This window comes from Coregonus lavaretus (genome assembly GCF_964263955.1).
Source record: "Coregonus lavaretus genome assembly, chromosome: 14".
NCBI classification, from domain to species: Eukaryota; Metazoa; Chordata; class Actinopteri; order Salmoniformes; family Salmonidae; genus Coregonus; species Coregonus lavaretus.
Genome location: NC_140001.1, coordinates 26,112,202 through 26,129,333, shown reverse-complemented (window position 1 = coordinate 26,129,333; position 17,132 = coordinate 26,112,202). Strand labels below are relative to the sequence as shown.

The window sequence follows — 17,132 nt, the reverse complement described above, 5'->3', positions numbered from 1 at the left end:
CATGCTTCACAGTAGGTATGGTGTTCTTTGGATGCAACTCAGCATTCTTTGTCCTCCAAACACGACGAGTTGAGTTTTTACCAAAAAGTTCTATTTTGGTTTCATCTGACCATATGACATTCTCCCAATCCTCTTCTGGATCATCCAAATGCACTCTAGCAAACTTCAGACGGGCCTGGACATGTACTGGCTTAAGCAGGGGGACACATCTGGCACTGCAGGATTTGAGTCCCTGGCGGCGTAGTGTGTTACTGATGGTAGGCTTTGTTACTTTGGTCCCAGCTCTCTGCAGGTCATTCACTAGGTCCCCCCGTGTGGTTCTGGGAATTTTGCTCACCGTTCTTGTGATCATTTTGACCCCACGGGGTGAGATCTTGCGTGGAGCCCCAGATCGAGGGAGATTATCAGTGGTCTTGTATGTCTTCCATTTCCTAATAATTGCTCCCACAGTTGATTTCTTCAAACCAAGCTGCTTACCTATTGCAGATTCAGTCTTCCCAGCCTGGTGCAGGTCTACAATTTTGTTTCTGGTGTCCTTTGACAACTCTTTGGTCTTGGCCATAGTGGAGTTTGGAGTGTGACTGTTTGACGTTGTGGACAGGTGTCTTTTTATACTGATAACAAGTTCAAACAGGTGCCATTAATACAGGTAACGAGTGGAGGACAGAGGAGCCTCTTAAAGAAGAAGTTACAGGTATGTGAGAGCCAGAAATCTTGCTTGTTTGTAGGTGACCAAATACTTATTTTCCACCATAATTTGCAAATAAATTCATAAAAAATCCTACAATGTGATTTTCTGGATTTTTTTTTCTCAATTTGTCTGTCATAGTTGACGTGTACCTATGATGAAAATGACAGGCCTCTCTCATCTTTTTAAGTGGGAGAACTTGCACAATTGGTGGCTGACTAAATACTTTTTTTCCCCACTGTATATACCTTTAACAAGTTGAAGTCCAATATTTGTCAGTTCAAGAGGGCACCTTATCTAGTGTAATACATTCTTAGACAGTTTTTCTCCTAGTTGTTGTTTGCTAAACTGAGCTTATATGTTTTGGCCCAGCGACCCCCTTCCTATCTCGAGGCCTCAGGGGCCAGTTACCACGCCGGTTGCTAAGGAGATGTAAAATGGAAACATACAACAGTAAGAATATGGCAGGTTTTTACTGCTTCCTGTTGTCCTGGCCTCCTGCTTGGCTGCAGCCAGCTGCCAGACTCTGACCGGATCAACAGACAGGTGTGATGCCTCTCTGTCACTGTGTTTATCTGGTTCAGACAGTGGACAACTGTTTACTGATCTAATGCACTTTCTCTGATACATGTTTGTTTAATAATAACAGTTATTTGCTCATGCTGCTATGGTTTTTAACTTCAACTTTATTGGAAGACCCTGGATGATGTTTCCCTGTCATTTCAACATGGTAATAATGTCAGTGATTATGATGATGACTATAAGTTCCCCAGAGTCTCCTCTCTCATGCTTGAGTCATCTGATTCTGCATCTGTTTCATCTTTATTTGCTCTTTACATGCAAACCAGCAGCTGTGGCCAGAGGCCAAGTCAGCATGACAAATGTGTCTACTTCAGCACACAGCACTCTGTCCTCTCATATAGTGTGGAGCTCCACCATGTGGGCTGTTAATATTTGGAAAGATCTCATTGACAGGAGTTTGTGGGAGCATACAGACATAAAGTAAACATGCTATCTTTTTCTGTGATTTTTTTTCCAGCTCCTTGACTGATGCAAAGCAACCTCTCCATCGTCCCATTGTCCCCACATCAGCTGTTGCTCAGAGGGAAGCCCTCAGTCCCACACATGGTAAGGTTAGGAGTTGATCCTGGATCCAAACCTTACAAGAAAACCTTCAATCAGAAAGAGTGGTGCTATGGATAGGCCACTCAACATGCAGTCTCAGTAAAATGGCTCAGTAAAGACTAGTAACAGTAGGTTGGACATAATAGTACTATGTACTTGAATGCTGTAATAGGACTTGCTTAATTTAAAAGTGGGTAATGTACATAATGTAATGTATATACTGTAGTGTACTGTATATAATCTAATCAGTGAAAAGTCCATGGAAAAACAGCCTCTACTAATGGAATACAGTAATTCAATATGGGACTATTGTTGAAGTCTTGTGATTCCTTGTGATTTCCTGTAGTCTTGTTTCCTGATCTGTTTGATATGAAACTGATCTGGGTTAGTGAGAGGAGAGGTTTCTTACTTTTAGTATGGAAAGATCTGTAGTATTAGGGTGGGAAGGAAGCACAAAAAAATAGGAACTGCGGGCCGGAAGTCTTGATTATAGATTAGCTTTACCAAACTGTTTTTCTTGGAGATTAGTCCAAGAGCCGGCCCAAAAGTTTGGCTTCTTTAATAACCTTTTACTTCAGTGGGCTAAATCAGGGTCACACAGAGTGTTTCTTGGTAGTCTTAAACAAATCTACTTTAAACAAAAGTATAGACCTCACACACATGGTTATGGGCTTACAAAAAATAAGACACCTGTACCATGTCAGATATAGAGTTGAAATGTATTCCATTTTGAGTTTACATCCAAATATTTATATACAGAAATAACAAAATTGTTTGACATAGAAACACTGGATTTGTTATTTGTTATTATGAAATTATGACAAATATTAATAACATTCCACCCTTGAGGCCACTAGGTCATTTGACTACAGGAAAGGGCTACAATAACATACATTCAATTGGAGAGGATTTGTTCAATGTTTACATATCTTCCCATTGACTTGATATAATTACACTCTGAAAGAAACAAAAGCTGGATTGGGAGGCTTTACAAAATATCCTGATGAACATTGTGATTCTGCTACAAGTCATGTAAAAGGACCCATGAGCACCAACATGTGAAGTTCATTTGAGCATGTCAAATGAAAGCTAATAATCTATATTTTAGAGAAATTAAGGCAATTATACATAGATGTCCATGATTGGTTCAGATTTGGTCCAGACCAGACCAAATCTGAACCAATCATAGACGTCTGTGTTTCACAAGTTTGGACAGCACAGCACAGCACAGTAAAGAAAAGTAGAGTATAGTCCTGTACTGTAATGTACTGTAATGTAATGTAGAATAGAATGAAGTAGAGTTCAGTACAGTACACAGTAGAGCAAACTAGAGTTGAGGACACTATAATGTACTGTACTGAACTATACTCTACTTTACTGTACTGAACTGTACTCTACTGTATTGAACTCTACACTACTCTACTGTTCCGTGCGGTAGTTTTTGGAAAACGTGGTCATATAAAAAACTGAGGGAGATTTACCGAAATTCTGTTACCAAACTTTGCATCTACACAGTTCTTCCAGTAAATGTGTTTTTGGAAAATGTTCAGTGTAAATGGTTAAAAGTAGTCCTTGTGCATAGAGTTATTTGGTTTGTTAAACTTTGAAATAAATGATTTTTGGCATACATTTAAAGTAAAAAATCTGAGTCTCAGTGCAATTCTGTTACCGTGGAATGCCCTACACCCTTTTGACCCATCTGTCTTGTTTCCTCACTAATCCCTATGTTTCTCTCCACCTCCTCATGCTGTTCTACAGTAGAACGCCTCTCCCCTGCACCTGAAGCCATGGAGTTCCCACCCAAGAGACAAGAGAAGCAGGTAAATATATTTCTCTTTCTTGGTGTGGGATATCCAACTACTATAGGTACCTGTGTATATTGTACACAATGTCAGAAAATTGTGAAAATTGATCTATTATATTTGAGGAGTAGGCTTTAGTGCTTTAGCTTTTGTGCTCTGAAAGGAATCTGTATGTATTAACATACTTTTGGCCATGCAGTGTATGTGGACACCTGCTCGTTAAACATCTCATTCCAAAATCATGGGCATTAAATACCCCCTTTGCTGCTATAACAGCCTTCACTCTTCTGGGAAGGCTTTCTACTAGATATTGGAACATTGCAGCGGGGACTTGCTTCCATTCAGCGACAAGAGCATTAGTGAGGTCGGGCACTGATTTTGGGCGATTAGGCCTGGCTCGCAGTCAGCGTTCCAATTCATCCCAAAGGTGTTCGATGGGGTTGAGGTCAGGGCTCTGTGCAGGCCAGTCAAGTTCTTCCACAACGATCTTGACAAACCATTTCTGTATGGACCTTGCTTTGAGCACGGGGGCATTGTCATGCTGAAACAGGAAAGGGCCTTCCCCAAACTGTTGCCACAAAGTTGGAAGCACAGAATCGTTTAGAATGTCATTGTATGCTGTAGTGTTAAGATTTTCCTTCCTTCCTTACTTAGGGGCCTAGCCCGTATCATGAAAAACAGCCTCAGACCATTATTCCTCCTCCACCAAACTTTACAGTTGGCACTATGCATTATTTTTATTTTTTTAACCTTTATTTAACCAGGTAAGCCAGTTGAGAACAAGTTCTCATTTACAACTGCGACCTGGCCAAGATAAAGCAAAGCAGTGCGATAAAAACAACAACAACACAGAGTTACATATGGCATAAACAAAATGTACAGTCAATAACACAATAGAAATTGTATATACAGTGTGTGCAAATGTAGTAAGCTATGGAGGTAAGGTAGTAAATAGGCCATAGTGCAAAATAGTTGCAATTTAGTATTTTAGTTTTCTTCTTTTTTTTTTTTTTTTTGGGTGGTGGGGTAGATCAGCTTAATATTGCAGATAGATTGTAACTTCCATCAATGTAATTGTCTGCATCACTTCCAATCCCCCATGTTTTTTTTATTTATATATATATATATATATATATATATATATATATATATATATATATATATATATACATGTACAGTGGGGAAAAAAAGTATTTAGTCAGCCACCAATTGTGCATGTTCTCCCACTTAAAAAAATGAGAGAGGCCTGTAATTTTCATCATAGGTACACGTCAACTATGACAGACAAATTGAGAAATGTTTTTCCAGAAAATCACATTGTAGGATTTTTAATGAATTTATTTGCAAATTATGGTGGAAAATAAGTATTTGGTCACCTACAAACAAGCAAGATTTCTGGCTCTCACAGACCTGTAACTTCTTCTTTAAGAGGCTCCTCTGTCCTCCACTCGTTACCTGTATTAATGGCACCTGTTTGAACTTGTTATCAGTATAAAAGACACCTGTCCACAACCTCAAACAGTCACACTCCAAACTCCACTATGGCCAAGACCAAAGAGCTGTCAAAGGACACCAGAAACAAAATTGTAGACCTGCACCAGGCTGGGAAGACTGAATCTGCAATAGGTAAGCAGCTTGGTTTGAAGAAATCAACTGTGGGAGCAATTATTAGGAAATGGAAGACATACAAGACCACTGATAATCTCCCTCGATCTGGGGCTCCACGCAAGATCTCACCCCGTGGGGTCAAAATGATCACAAGAACGGTGAGCAAAAATCCCAGAACCACACGGGGGGACCTAGTGAATGACCTGCAGAGAGCTGGGACCAAAGTAACAAAGCCTACCATCAGTAACACACTACGCCGCCAGGGACTCAAATCCTGCAGTGCCAGACGTGTCCCCCTGCTTAAGCCAGTACATGTCCAGGCCCGTCTGAAGTTTGCTAGAGTGCATTTGGATGATCCAGAAGAGGATTGGGAGAATGTCATATGGTCAGATGAAACCAAAATAGAACTTTTTGGTAAAAACTCAACTCGGCGTGTTTGGAGGACAAAGAATGCTGAGTTGCATCCAAAGAACACCATACCTACTGTGAAGCATGGGGGTGGAAACATCATGCTTTGGGGCTGTTTTTCTGCAAAGGGACCAGGACGACTGATCCGTATAAAGGAAAGAATGAATGGGGCCATATATCGTGAGATTTTGAGTGAAAACCTCCTTCCATCAGCAAGGGCATTGAAGATGAAACGTGGCTGGGTCTTTCAGCATGACAATGATCCCAAACACACCGCCCGGGCAACGAAGGAGTGGCTTCGTAAGAAGCATTTCAAGGTTGTTGCTGGTATTCAAGGTCCTAGCCAGTCTCCAGATCTCAACCCCATAGAAAATCTTTGGAGGGAGTTGAAAGTCTGTGTTGCCCAGCGACAGCCCCAAAACATCACTGCTCTAGAGGAGATCTGCATGGAGGAATGGGCCAGAATACCAGCAACAGTGTGTGAAAACCTTGTGAAGACTTACAGAAAACGTTTGACCTGTGTCATTGCCAACAAAGGGTATATAACAAAGTATTGAGAAACTTTTGTTATTGACCAAATACTTATTTTCCACCATAATTTGCAAATAAATTCATTAAAAATCCTACAATGTGATTTTCTGGATTTCTTTTTCTCATTTTGTCTGTCATAGTTGACGTGTACTACAGGCCTCTCTCATATTTTTAAGTGGGAGAACTTGCACAATTTGTGGCTGACTAAATACTTTTTTCCCCCACTGTATATACACACATATACATATACACACATATATACACACACATACACACCCACATACATACATACATACACATACATATCCTTTAAATATATATATATATTCCCCTTTATTACTTTCCAACCCCGCCACCCTTTCCCCACTTGGAGTAAACTAGTGAACAACAACGCCTAGGCCTCTACTTCCAGCCCATACCCACTATCTACATTTTATGGACACAGTCAATTTTACAATAATTACATTTTGTTTGTTCTTTCTCCTGAACTTCTTCTACTCTCAACCTCTCCGATCATTTTCATGATGTCCATCCGGTTTGCTTCTATATGCCATATCTTTCTAACTGTGCTCCTTCACAACAGCTTCCAACCTACAACCCATACACTTATTATGGACACAGCGTGCCTACATTATTAGTTATCTTGTTGTTGTTAGTTGTTATTAGTCCCATCCTTCAATTCCATTCAACATCTCCCATCTATCTTTTAACACCATTCATATAGGATTTCTATTTGCCATATATATTTCAACTGTACTGTGATGTCTTACAAATGTTCTGAACCTTTCTATTCTCATTGTTTCTACAGATTGTGAATTGAAAATAAACATTTTTGCTAATAGTATTATTATGTTATTGATCGATTGACTATGACTTTTTAGATCACCCAGTAGTGCTATCTGCAGGGTTAGCTCCAGGTAAATATTGCAATCCTTTAGCCATTCCTGGACCTGTGTCCAAAAACAAGCTACAAATGGACAGTACCAAAACAAATGATCTAATGATTCTGTCTCTTCGCAGAAAAATCTGCAGAGCTGGGAAGATTGTATCCCCCATATAAATAACATTCTATTGGTAGCAAGAATTTTATATAATAATTTAAATTGAAAGATTCTAAGTTTTGAATCCGGTGTCGTTTTGCGTATCAGTTCATAAACACTATGCCATGGGATCGGTACGTCAAAAATCTCTTCCCAACTATTTTGCAATCTATATGGGACGGCTGTCAATCCTTTGGTCCTTAAATGAAACTGATATACTTTTTTATTTATCACAGTTTTCCTTAACCAATTATGTTCTTTAATGCAAGGCCGGCAGACAAGTTCCTTACTTTCTCCTCCTTCCACTTTCCTCTTCCATTTTTGCGGTAAGGCTGCAATTATTTGGTTGTAATTTTGGATAGAGCAGACATTTCCATATGTTTTTGTTAGCTGCATGTGCGACATAACTCCACCAGTCCTACGGATGATATCATTTACAAAGATTATACCTTTTTTAAACATTTTGTCAAAAAAAAAAGTTTTTGGGTCAATTAGTATATTTGAGTTTAACCACAATATTTGTTGGATTATTTGTTCTGTCGTTTCTGGAGGATTAAATTGAAATTGCAACCAACTTTCTATGTCTTGTTTTAGAAATAGTGATATCTGGGAGATTATTTCCTTTTCAAATAACTGAAAGTGAGTGGTTGTAATCTGAATAAAGGGAAAAAGGCCATTCTTGAACATTGGGTGAGACAATCTTACTAATTTGCTAGAGAACCAGTTCGGATTTAAGTATACCTTTTGTATGACTGAAGCTTTTAGTGATAGGTCTAATGCTTTAAATATTTAATAATTTCTGTCCTACGAATTCATATTCATTATATGAATAGGCCCGTTTAATTTTGTTTGGCTTGCCGTTCCAAATAAAATTGAATATTTTTTTCTCATATAATTTAAAAAACAGTTCGCTAGGCGTAGGCAAGACCATAAGCAAATAGGTAAACTGGGATAATCAGGGTGATTTTTTTCACAAATTGAAAGGCACCCACCTTTCCATGGTAGCAAGATCTTATCTATTTTTGCTAACTTTCTATTATAATTTATTGAAGTGAGATCATTTATTTCCTTTGGGAAATGTATTCCGAGTATATCCACATCACCATCAGACCATTTTATCGGTAAACTACATGGCAATGTAAAAATTGTATTTTTTATTGATCCAATACGTAATATAGTACATTTGTCATAATTTGGTTGTAATCCAGAGAGGTTAGAAAATGTATCTATATCCTCTGAGGCTGTGGAGTGATTCTAGTTGTGAATTTAAAAGAAAACTTGAATCATCAGCGTACAATGACACCTTTGTTTTTAAGCCCTGGATTTCTAATCCCCTGATATTATTGTTGGATCTGATTTTAATAGCTAACATCTCGATGGCCACAATAAATAGATATGCCGATCGTGGACAACCTTGTTTCACTCCTCTTGACAGTTTAAAACTTTCTGAGAAATAGCCATTATTTACTATTTTACACCTAGGGTTACTATACATGATTTTGACCCATTTTATAAGAGATTCACCAAAATTGAAATGCTACAATTTAGTATTAACACTGGAATGATAGATGTGCAAAAGATGATGTGCAAATAGAGATACTGGGGTGCAAATTAGCAAAATAAATAACAATATGGGGATGAGGTAGTTGGGTGTGCTAATTTCAGAATGGCTGTGTACAGGTGCAGTGATCGGTAAGCTGCTCTGACAACTGATGCTTAAAGTTAGTGAGGGAGATAAGTGTCTCCAGCTTCAGAGATTTTTGCAGTTCGTTCCAGTCATTGGCAGCAGAGAACTGGAAGGATTGGCGGCCAAAGGAGGTGTTGGCTTTGGGGATGACCAGTGAGATATACCTGCTGGAGTGCATACTACGGGTGGGTGTTGCTATGGTGACCAATGAGCTAAAATAAGGCGGGGATTTGCCTAGCAGTGATTTATAGATCACCTGGAGCCAGTGGGTTTGGCGACAAATATGTAGTGAGGTCACAATGGTGGGTAGTATATGGGGCTTTGGTGACAAAACGGATTGCACTGTGATAGACTACATCCAATTTGCTGAGTAGAGTGTTGGAGGCTATTTTGTAAATTACATCGCCGAAGTCAAGGATCGGTAGGATAGTCAGTTTTACGAGGGCATGTTTGGCAGCATGAGTGAAGGAGGCTTTGTTGCAAAATAGGAAGCCGATTCTAGATTTAACTTTGGATTGGAGATGCTTAATTTGAGTCTGGAAGGAGAGTTACGGTCTAACCAGACACCTAGGTATTTGTAGTTGTCCACATATTCTAAGTCAGAATATTCGGGTAGGTAACGTTCTCCTGGCATCCGCCAAACCCAGATTCGTCCATCGGACTGCCAGATGGTGAAGCGTAATTCATCACTCCAGAGAACGTGTTTCCATTGCTCCGATTTTTACACCTCTCCAGCCGACGGTTGGCATTGCGCATGGTGATCTTAGGCTTGTGTGCGGCTGCTCGGCATGGAAACCCATTTCGTGAAGCTCCTGACAAACAGTTCTTGTGCTGACGTTGCTTCCAGAGGCAGTTTGGAATTACAAACGAGGACAGGCGATTTTTACGCGCTATGCGCTTCAGTACTCGGAGGTCCCGTTATGTGAACTTGTGTGGCCTACCACTTCGCCACTGAGCCGTTGTTGCTCCTAGACATTTACACTTCACAATAACAGCACTTACAGTTGACCGGGGCAGCTATAGCAGGGCAGAAATTGGACAAACTGACTTGTTGGAAAGGTGGCATCCCATGACGGTGCAACGTTGAAAGTCACTGAGCTCTTTAGTACGGCCATTCTACTACCAATGTTTGTCTATGGAGATTGCATGGCTGTGTGCTCGATTTTATACACCTGTCAGCAACAGGTGTGGCTGAAATAGCTGAATCCACAAATTTGAAGGCTTGTCCACATACTTTTGGACATGTTGTGTATTGTTTTATTTTCTGTTAGCCACTGTTAGCTGAACTTGCCCTGATTAGGATCTTGCTATAACTATCAACAACTGCAAGGAGAAACACGCCTGTGCCCTTGTGAAAAGCAGACTTCCTTTCAATCTTGCCAATAAACTGTTTTGTGTTTATGTAGATGAAAGCAGCACGAGCCAAGTTCACTTTCCAGGCTCAGTCACCCAAGTGAGTTATAATGCCTACTGATCGCCTGCAAACAGTTTTCTCTCTCACACATCCATTGACCGATATTGTCAGTAAAAAGAAGCACACACTGTAATTATATCACATTTAGGGCGGCCAAATGTAATTGGACCAAACTGTTTTTCTCAGCAAGCCCAATAGCGTAAATGTTAACATAGAGTTACTAGAAACAAACCCTTGTAACAGAGGATTACAAAAAAGCAGACCTCTTCCTTTAATCTAATGGATGTCTTTCATACCATAGTCTGACCTTTCTTCTCCTCTTCCTAGGGAACTGTCTCTACAGAAGGGGGACATAGTTTACATCCACCGGCAGGTAGACACCAACTGGTTTGAAGGAGAGCATCATGGGAGAGCCGGTATCTTCCCCACAACCTATGTGGAGGTTGGTGTGCATCCATCTAACTTCTGAGCGTGGATCTTATATGAAGTGCTCCACTTGTCATTCTGAACCTCACCCGTCTCTAATTTCTGCCCCCAGATTGTCCCTCCTACAGAGAAGCCCACGCCCATCAAGTCTCCAACCATCCAGGTGCTGGATTATGGAGAGGCAGTGGCTCTGTTCACCTTCACTGCAGACCTGCCTGTTGAGCTGTCCTTCCGCAAAGTGAGCATCCTACTATGTACTCTCTATTCAATCTTTAGCCCGCTAATACTTATATCTTTAGGACGTTGATTCTCATTTCCAATCTTTAATCATTTACAGTATTGTACCTATACCGTATTTCTCACATTGCGTGGGTTTAATTCACTGAGACACCCTGCAACATTAGATAGATATTGACAACAGAGTTTCCCCTATAAAACCACTTCCCCAGCAGTGGTGGAAAGGGTAGCGGTTCCCATAGACTTCCAGTCAATGAGCCAACGACTATTTAAAAGCGTGTCACGGCAGAAATATACAGTGCCTCCAGAAAGTATTCAGACCCCTTGACTTTTTCCACCTTTTGTTACGTTACAGCCTTATTCTAAAATGTATTAAATAAAAAATGTTCCTCAGCAATCTACACTTAATACCCCATAACGATAAAGAGAAAACAGGTTTTTAGAAATTTAAAAAAGAACAAATAAAAAATACGTATTTACATAAGTATTCAGACCCTTTGCTACGAGACTCGAAATTGAGCACATGTGCATCCTGTTTCCATTGATCATCATTGAGATGTTTCTACAACTTGATTGGAGTCCACCGGTGGTAAATTCAATTGATTGGACATGATTTGGAAAGGCACACTCCTGTCTCCCGGTCCCACAGTTGACACTGCATGTCAGAGCAACTACCAAGCCATGAGGTCGAAAGAATTGTCCGTAGAGCTCTGAGACAGGATTGTAGGCCACCGCTGCTAAATGGATAGAGGGGAAACACTGGACGACTACTGTACCTGAGATCTGAATTAAGTGAGAGTTATGGTACTTATGTCATGAACCATATCTGTGCTCCCCTCTCTGTCTCAGGGCGAGGTGATCTGTGTGACCAGGCGTGTGGATGACAGGTGGCTGGAGGGACGGATCCCAGGGACCAGCCGGAGTGGCATCTTCCCCACCAACTACGTCCAGGTTAACAAGTTACCCCGCACCAAATCATCCTCGGATGACTACCCAGCATGCCCCATGTCACCCACATCCCCAGAACCAATGAGTCCAGGACGCCCTCTACACTCACCTTGCTCGCCTTTGACCCGCTCGCCTCTGAGTCTGACCCCCTCCTCCCGCAGCCCTGAACCAGGATACTCCCCCCTGAAGCTGTCCTCACCCATACCCCATGGGACAGTAGCCTCCCATTCACGTTCATCCCCCCAGCCCTCTCTATCCAAAAAAGCACCCAGTCACTGGCCACACCCCACTTCTGGGCCTGCCTTCCCCACCCCCCAGAATAACCACTGGGGAGGAGCACACCCGGCTTTGCACAACTCCATTGGCAGAGCTGTTTCACCATCCAATCAGATATCACCATCTGCCCACAGGGGAGGAGCAGCCCTGACCAATACCCCCAAACCACAAACGACCAACAATGCTGGCTCAACAGTGGTGCAGCACCAACCGTGAGTAAAAAATTGTAATCAATCAAAATGTGATTTTATATAACGTGATTGAGGTACTGTCTTATCTCATTCTTCATTGCCACAGTCTATTAATCTGGCCCTTAATCAAATCCAAAACCCTGGCCTGTGCTCTCTCACTCAGATACAAGGCAGTTTACAACTACAAACCACAGAACAAAGATGAGCTGGAACTGAGAGAGGGGGACATAGTACAAGTGATGGAGAAGTGTGATGATGGCTGGTTTGTAGGTAAGGAATTTATACAAACCTTACGTTCAGAAGACAAATTAAGTGCGCCCTCTATTGGGCATCACATGACATTACAGGTATGAATTTAGATGACTCATTTTCTTACAGTATTTGTAGGATGTACAGTATGAGAAAACAACCATTTGGTTTATTATGTGCTCTGCTCTTTCCTTAGGTACGTCAAAAAGGACACATGCCTTTGGGACTTTCCCAGGGAACTATGTGACACCAGTGTAACTGCTTCACTCTGCCTGTCCACTCCACCACCACCTGTGGACATATTTAGACCAGCTTGCTTTAACCAGCACATCAGATCACTCCAGCAGCCGTATGATCAACTCCTGACCCCAACACCCCCTGTCCTCCCCCTTTCACCAACCTGGTTAAGTCAGGTCTGCATGTTCACGTCAGCCAGTGACCACAGCTGTTGGCCAGTGTGGAGCTGGAGGTAGGAACACCGTGTGGTTTGACACCTCATCCCCAGCATGTGTGTTCCATCACTGAATAGACTTGGAGTTTTCACAGACACTGCTTGAATGGATAGAATGAATGCTGATGATGATAGTGTTCCAGGTGTAAAGAAATAACTTTGTCCTCATTGACTACAATCATTTATTATGGTGACAACTCAAATGACATTCCTTCAGCACAGTTGAGCTACTGCCTTTATACAGCAATTGACCTCCTGCAATCCTCTTACGGAGTGTTCTCCTTAGCACATACCTACTCCTCTTTCTGTCACCCAAGTGCCATCACAGACACAAATGCCTGAGAATATCATTAGTGTGACGTTCTCTATAACGAAATGACAATGAATGTTGCCTTTGAAATGTCTTCCTCCACTTTGATTTCAGATCTATAAAAACGTCCTGTGTGAGTCCAAGGCTACAGAACTGATATGTCCGTCCAATATACATGAAGGGATCACTTACACTATTACTTTGAACAATGCCATAAAATATTTGTTGCTTAGTTGCAAAATAGTTTTGCTGATTCTCCATTTGTTAAAGACTGTATAAGTACTGTATGCAGCAGATAAAAACAATGTATTAATGTCCTTCAGTGTGTTATTGTTAGCTACTTACGTATTTAATGAAGCACAATGATTCAGCCAGCCAGTTGTGCAGTTTGTATTTCTGTTGAGAACAGAGGAAGTGTTGAGTGTCAAAGTGGAAGTTGAATAAAATGGTGGAGAAGAGAAGAGGAGGTATCTTTACAAAATATGTTGGCATAACCCCCAAGTGAATGCAACATGGAAAGTCTTGACAAAACAGAAGTGGAGCTACATCAATTGTATCAATTCAGTGGAACCTCTGGCATTTTTAGGTCGTGATTCATGGGATAACAAAGAGAGATGCCTCACTTTGCTTCACTTTGGAGCACAGTTCTTTTCTAAAACTAGAATCCTACTTGTCAACTACAACATCAAAACCCACAATGGTGTTCAAACATTTCAGAAGGAAAGGACAGAACAGTAAGATGGACTAGTAGATTGATTCCTAGGGCTACTGTACATTTGATTTGGTAGCTCATTTCCACTGAAAACGGTGTTTGTTTACTACTGTTTCTATAATCTGCCGCTTTGCAAATGAACTAATTTGCTTTTACATATACATTAAAAGAGCTAATCGGAGGTGTGCATGCAAGTGTAACCAATGGAAAATATAATATGGTAAGCCAATGGTAAGCAATTAAGCAGTCCTTTCCTTTATGGACTATTACAAACCCCTATCATGATGTTTCCAACTGAAATGTTTATCTGCTTTGTTCATTCATACCATTGTAAAAATGCAACATACCTTTTCTAGCAACAAAATATGATTGTACAGGGTTTTAACCATGTATCAGATAAAAATATAATATATTTCCTTTAATACCAAACATTGTATCTCATTATCTATGATACACACTATGTTATTCAAATAAACCATACAGAATGATGATAAAACGGTTTTGATGTGTAACTCAAATTGATTCCAAAGCTGTTTGACATTTGTGAAGTAGCCTAACCTACCTCTATTTAGTTCATAAAAAGGAGATCACAGTTCAAACTCAGGATGGGGTGGAAGCTCAGAACTGGAGGACTGTCATAGAGATAGATAGAGGACTCTAGCTGGATATAACCTGTTTTAGCTTGGACATTGCCATTGAGGGTTTCCACCATTTTAAAGTAGTCAACTGGGTGGGGATTCCTATGGGTTGGGAGCGATCAGCCTATGATCAGAGCATTGTGTTCTTCAAATTGTGTTTGCTATGGATGGTCAATGGCTTTAAGCTATATCACCGCCATCTAGTGGCTACAATAAATGAATGACACACAAGTTTTGATTCAGGGCTCCAGCACTGCAGGTGGTGGTAAATCACCAATATTAGCTTTATGCTTTATTCAAACTAAGAAGAAGAACATTTACTACTTTAAAATGGAGATGCCCTTCCTGTCACAGACACCATAATGGCACAGATACAAAGATGAGTCCTCTATCTCTGTAAGGACTGTCTATTTTATTGCAAAGTGTGATCGGAGAGGAAGAGGCGAGATGGTTTACTCCGCCCAAAATCTGTCCACATTAAGCAGATAATAAATTATTAATCAAGAGAGATGTTTTTGTATGGGGGGCAATGAGAGTGTCAAATTTAGTCAAGATACAAATTAATTGCTATTTTGATACGTGAGGCTTATTTGATATAATAGACGTTTCGAAATGCTTAGGTTGTTACGAGTGTATTGATATGTGTGATGCACATGACATCCTGGCAACTTTGAGAAAAAACACTTCATATCGGAGTTGTCCCTGTTGAAATTCGAGACGGTCTATACATATTCATGAGGCTAGCATAGCATCTCACTCTCCATTGAATACATGCGGTTGACGTCAACTCCCCTAATAGAATATTCAAAAACGCATTCAAATAACGAGATGTATTTCTCAATCCAAACAGAGGAATAGGAGGGACTTTGACAGCCCACTGTTTTGCTCTGTGGAAAACAAATCCCATTGTTAGGCTGGAGACACAAGCATCTCGTCATTATATCCAGTATCTCTGGTGTGATGATGAGCCCAGAGGGGCACTTGACTATGGCGCCATTTCCTCTTCTCACGTTGTGAAGGACAGTCGGACATTCTCTGATAAAATGTGTAGCATACTTTATGCCCCACACTGAAAACATGTTGTTGAGTGTTTTACATTTTAGTTATTTTGCAGAGCGAAATACAGTAGTAAGTGCATTGATTTTCATATTTGTTCATACTGGTCCCCGGTGGGAATTGAACCCACAACCATGCCATTGAAAGTGCCATGCTCTACCAACTGAGTCACACAGAATTTTTTGCCTTTGCTGCCGTTAATACCAATTTGTAAGTCGCTCTGGATAAGAGCGTCTGCTAAATGACGTAAATGTAAATGTTAATTTATATTAGTTGATTAGGCCTACATGTTGCATTGATTGCAAATGCTGGTTGCAGTGGCGATTTTAGCATGTAAATCTTGTTGGGGCAAAAAAACAAAACAATGTTTTAGATGCATGCCAGCAAAGCCACAACACTAAACAATACATTAATTGTACTATAATGGTGACAAACGGTGCCCACAAACTGTTAAGGCCTACATAAAGCTGTCCCAACAGCAGAGCTTTTCAGCACCATGGAGTGAATCCTTACCACTGCTACACCTGGCTATCATCGGAGCCTTGTCTGGCAGCAAAACAGTTCATTCAGCCTCATTTACTGCCTTTACAAAAAACATAGCTGATTTGGCTGACTTGCTTAAATAAATGTGGTTTCTACTGACAATTGAGATGTACAAACTCTGGCATAAGGGGACGACGAGCAGATAAGAGGCAATCCGTAATTTCGATTAAGACATTAATGAGCGAGCTAGGACGGACGTAGTCAATATAACTATTTGTTCAGCACTTCTGAAATGTACAGCGACAGAATTCAGAACATAGGCCGTTCTTACAGTATTCTCCCTGTACACCAAGTCAGAACCGTAGGATAAATAAAGGGGGCATATAAGCAGACAATGAAAGCTCTTACAATATTCAATGATTACATTTCTCTAAAACAGGCTATAGGCTACATGTGCACCACCAAGTCAGAACAGTAGGCTAAATTATGAGGGGGAAAGGGACCAAATTATTAGGGCGAGGCACATGGGCTACTAACAGCTTACTACACAACATACACTTAGTATTACTTTCTTTGTCACGAATTCCGCCGAGACTGCTCCTCCTCCTTGCTCGGGCAGGCTTCGGCGTTCGTCGTCCCCGGAGTACTAGCTACTACCGCTTGATGTCTCGATGTTTGTTTGGTCTTGTCTTGTTAGTGCACCTGTTTCGTGTTATGTATTGATTAGGTCACCTATAAGTTTCCTTTAGTTTTGTTTGCAGTTGTGTGTGATTGTCCGCCTGTCCGTTGATGTATGGTATTTGTTCTGGTGTTGATAGTGTATTTATGCACTGTATGCGTAATCGCTCGCCT

General features: G+C 40.7%; 1 protein-coding gene across 2 annotated transcripts in view; it reads left to right on the top strand.

Moving 5' to 3' along the window:
• LOC311141179 (vinexin-like) overlaps window positions 1–14,618 on the top strand; it is a 49,021-nt gene extending 34,403 nt beyond the window's left edge. Inside the window, exons 13-20 of one of the 2 annotated variants that reach the window (XM_084176438.1) lie at window positions 1,728–1,816; window positions 3,572–3,633; window positions 10,296–10,342; window positions 10,631–10,745; window positions 10,842–10,967; window positions 11,816–12,402; window positions 12,545–12,651; window positions 12,827–14,618. In XM_084176438.1, the coding sequence (XP_084032564.1) occupies window positions 1,728–1,816; window positions 3,572–3,633; window positions 10,296–10,342; window positions 10,631–10,745; window positions 10,842–10,967; window positions 11,816–12,402; window positions 12,545–12,651; window positions 12,827–12,888 (1,195 nt within the window). In that variant the 3' untranslated portion in view covers window positions 12,889–14,618. The remainder of the gene's footprint in view (window positions 1–1,727; window positions 1,817–3,571; window positions 3,634–10,295; window positions 10,343–10,630; window positions 10,746–10,841; window positions 10,968–11,815; window positions 12,403–12,544; window positions 12,652–12,826) is intronic. The other variant, XM_084176439.1, reaches the window with a different exon arrangement.
• Window positions 14,619–17,132: the final 2,514 nt, after the last annotated feature.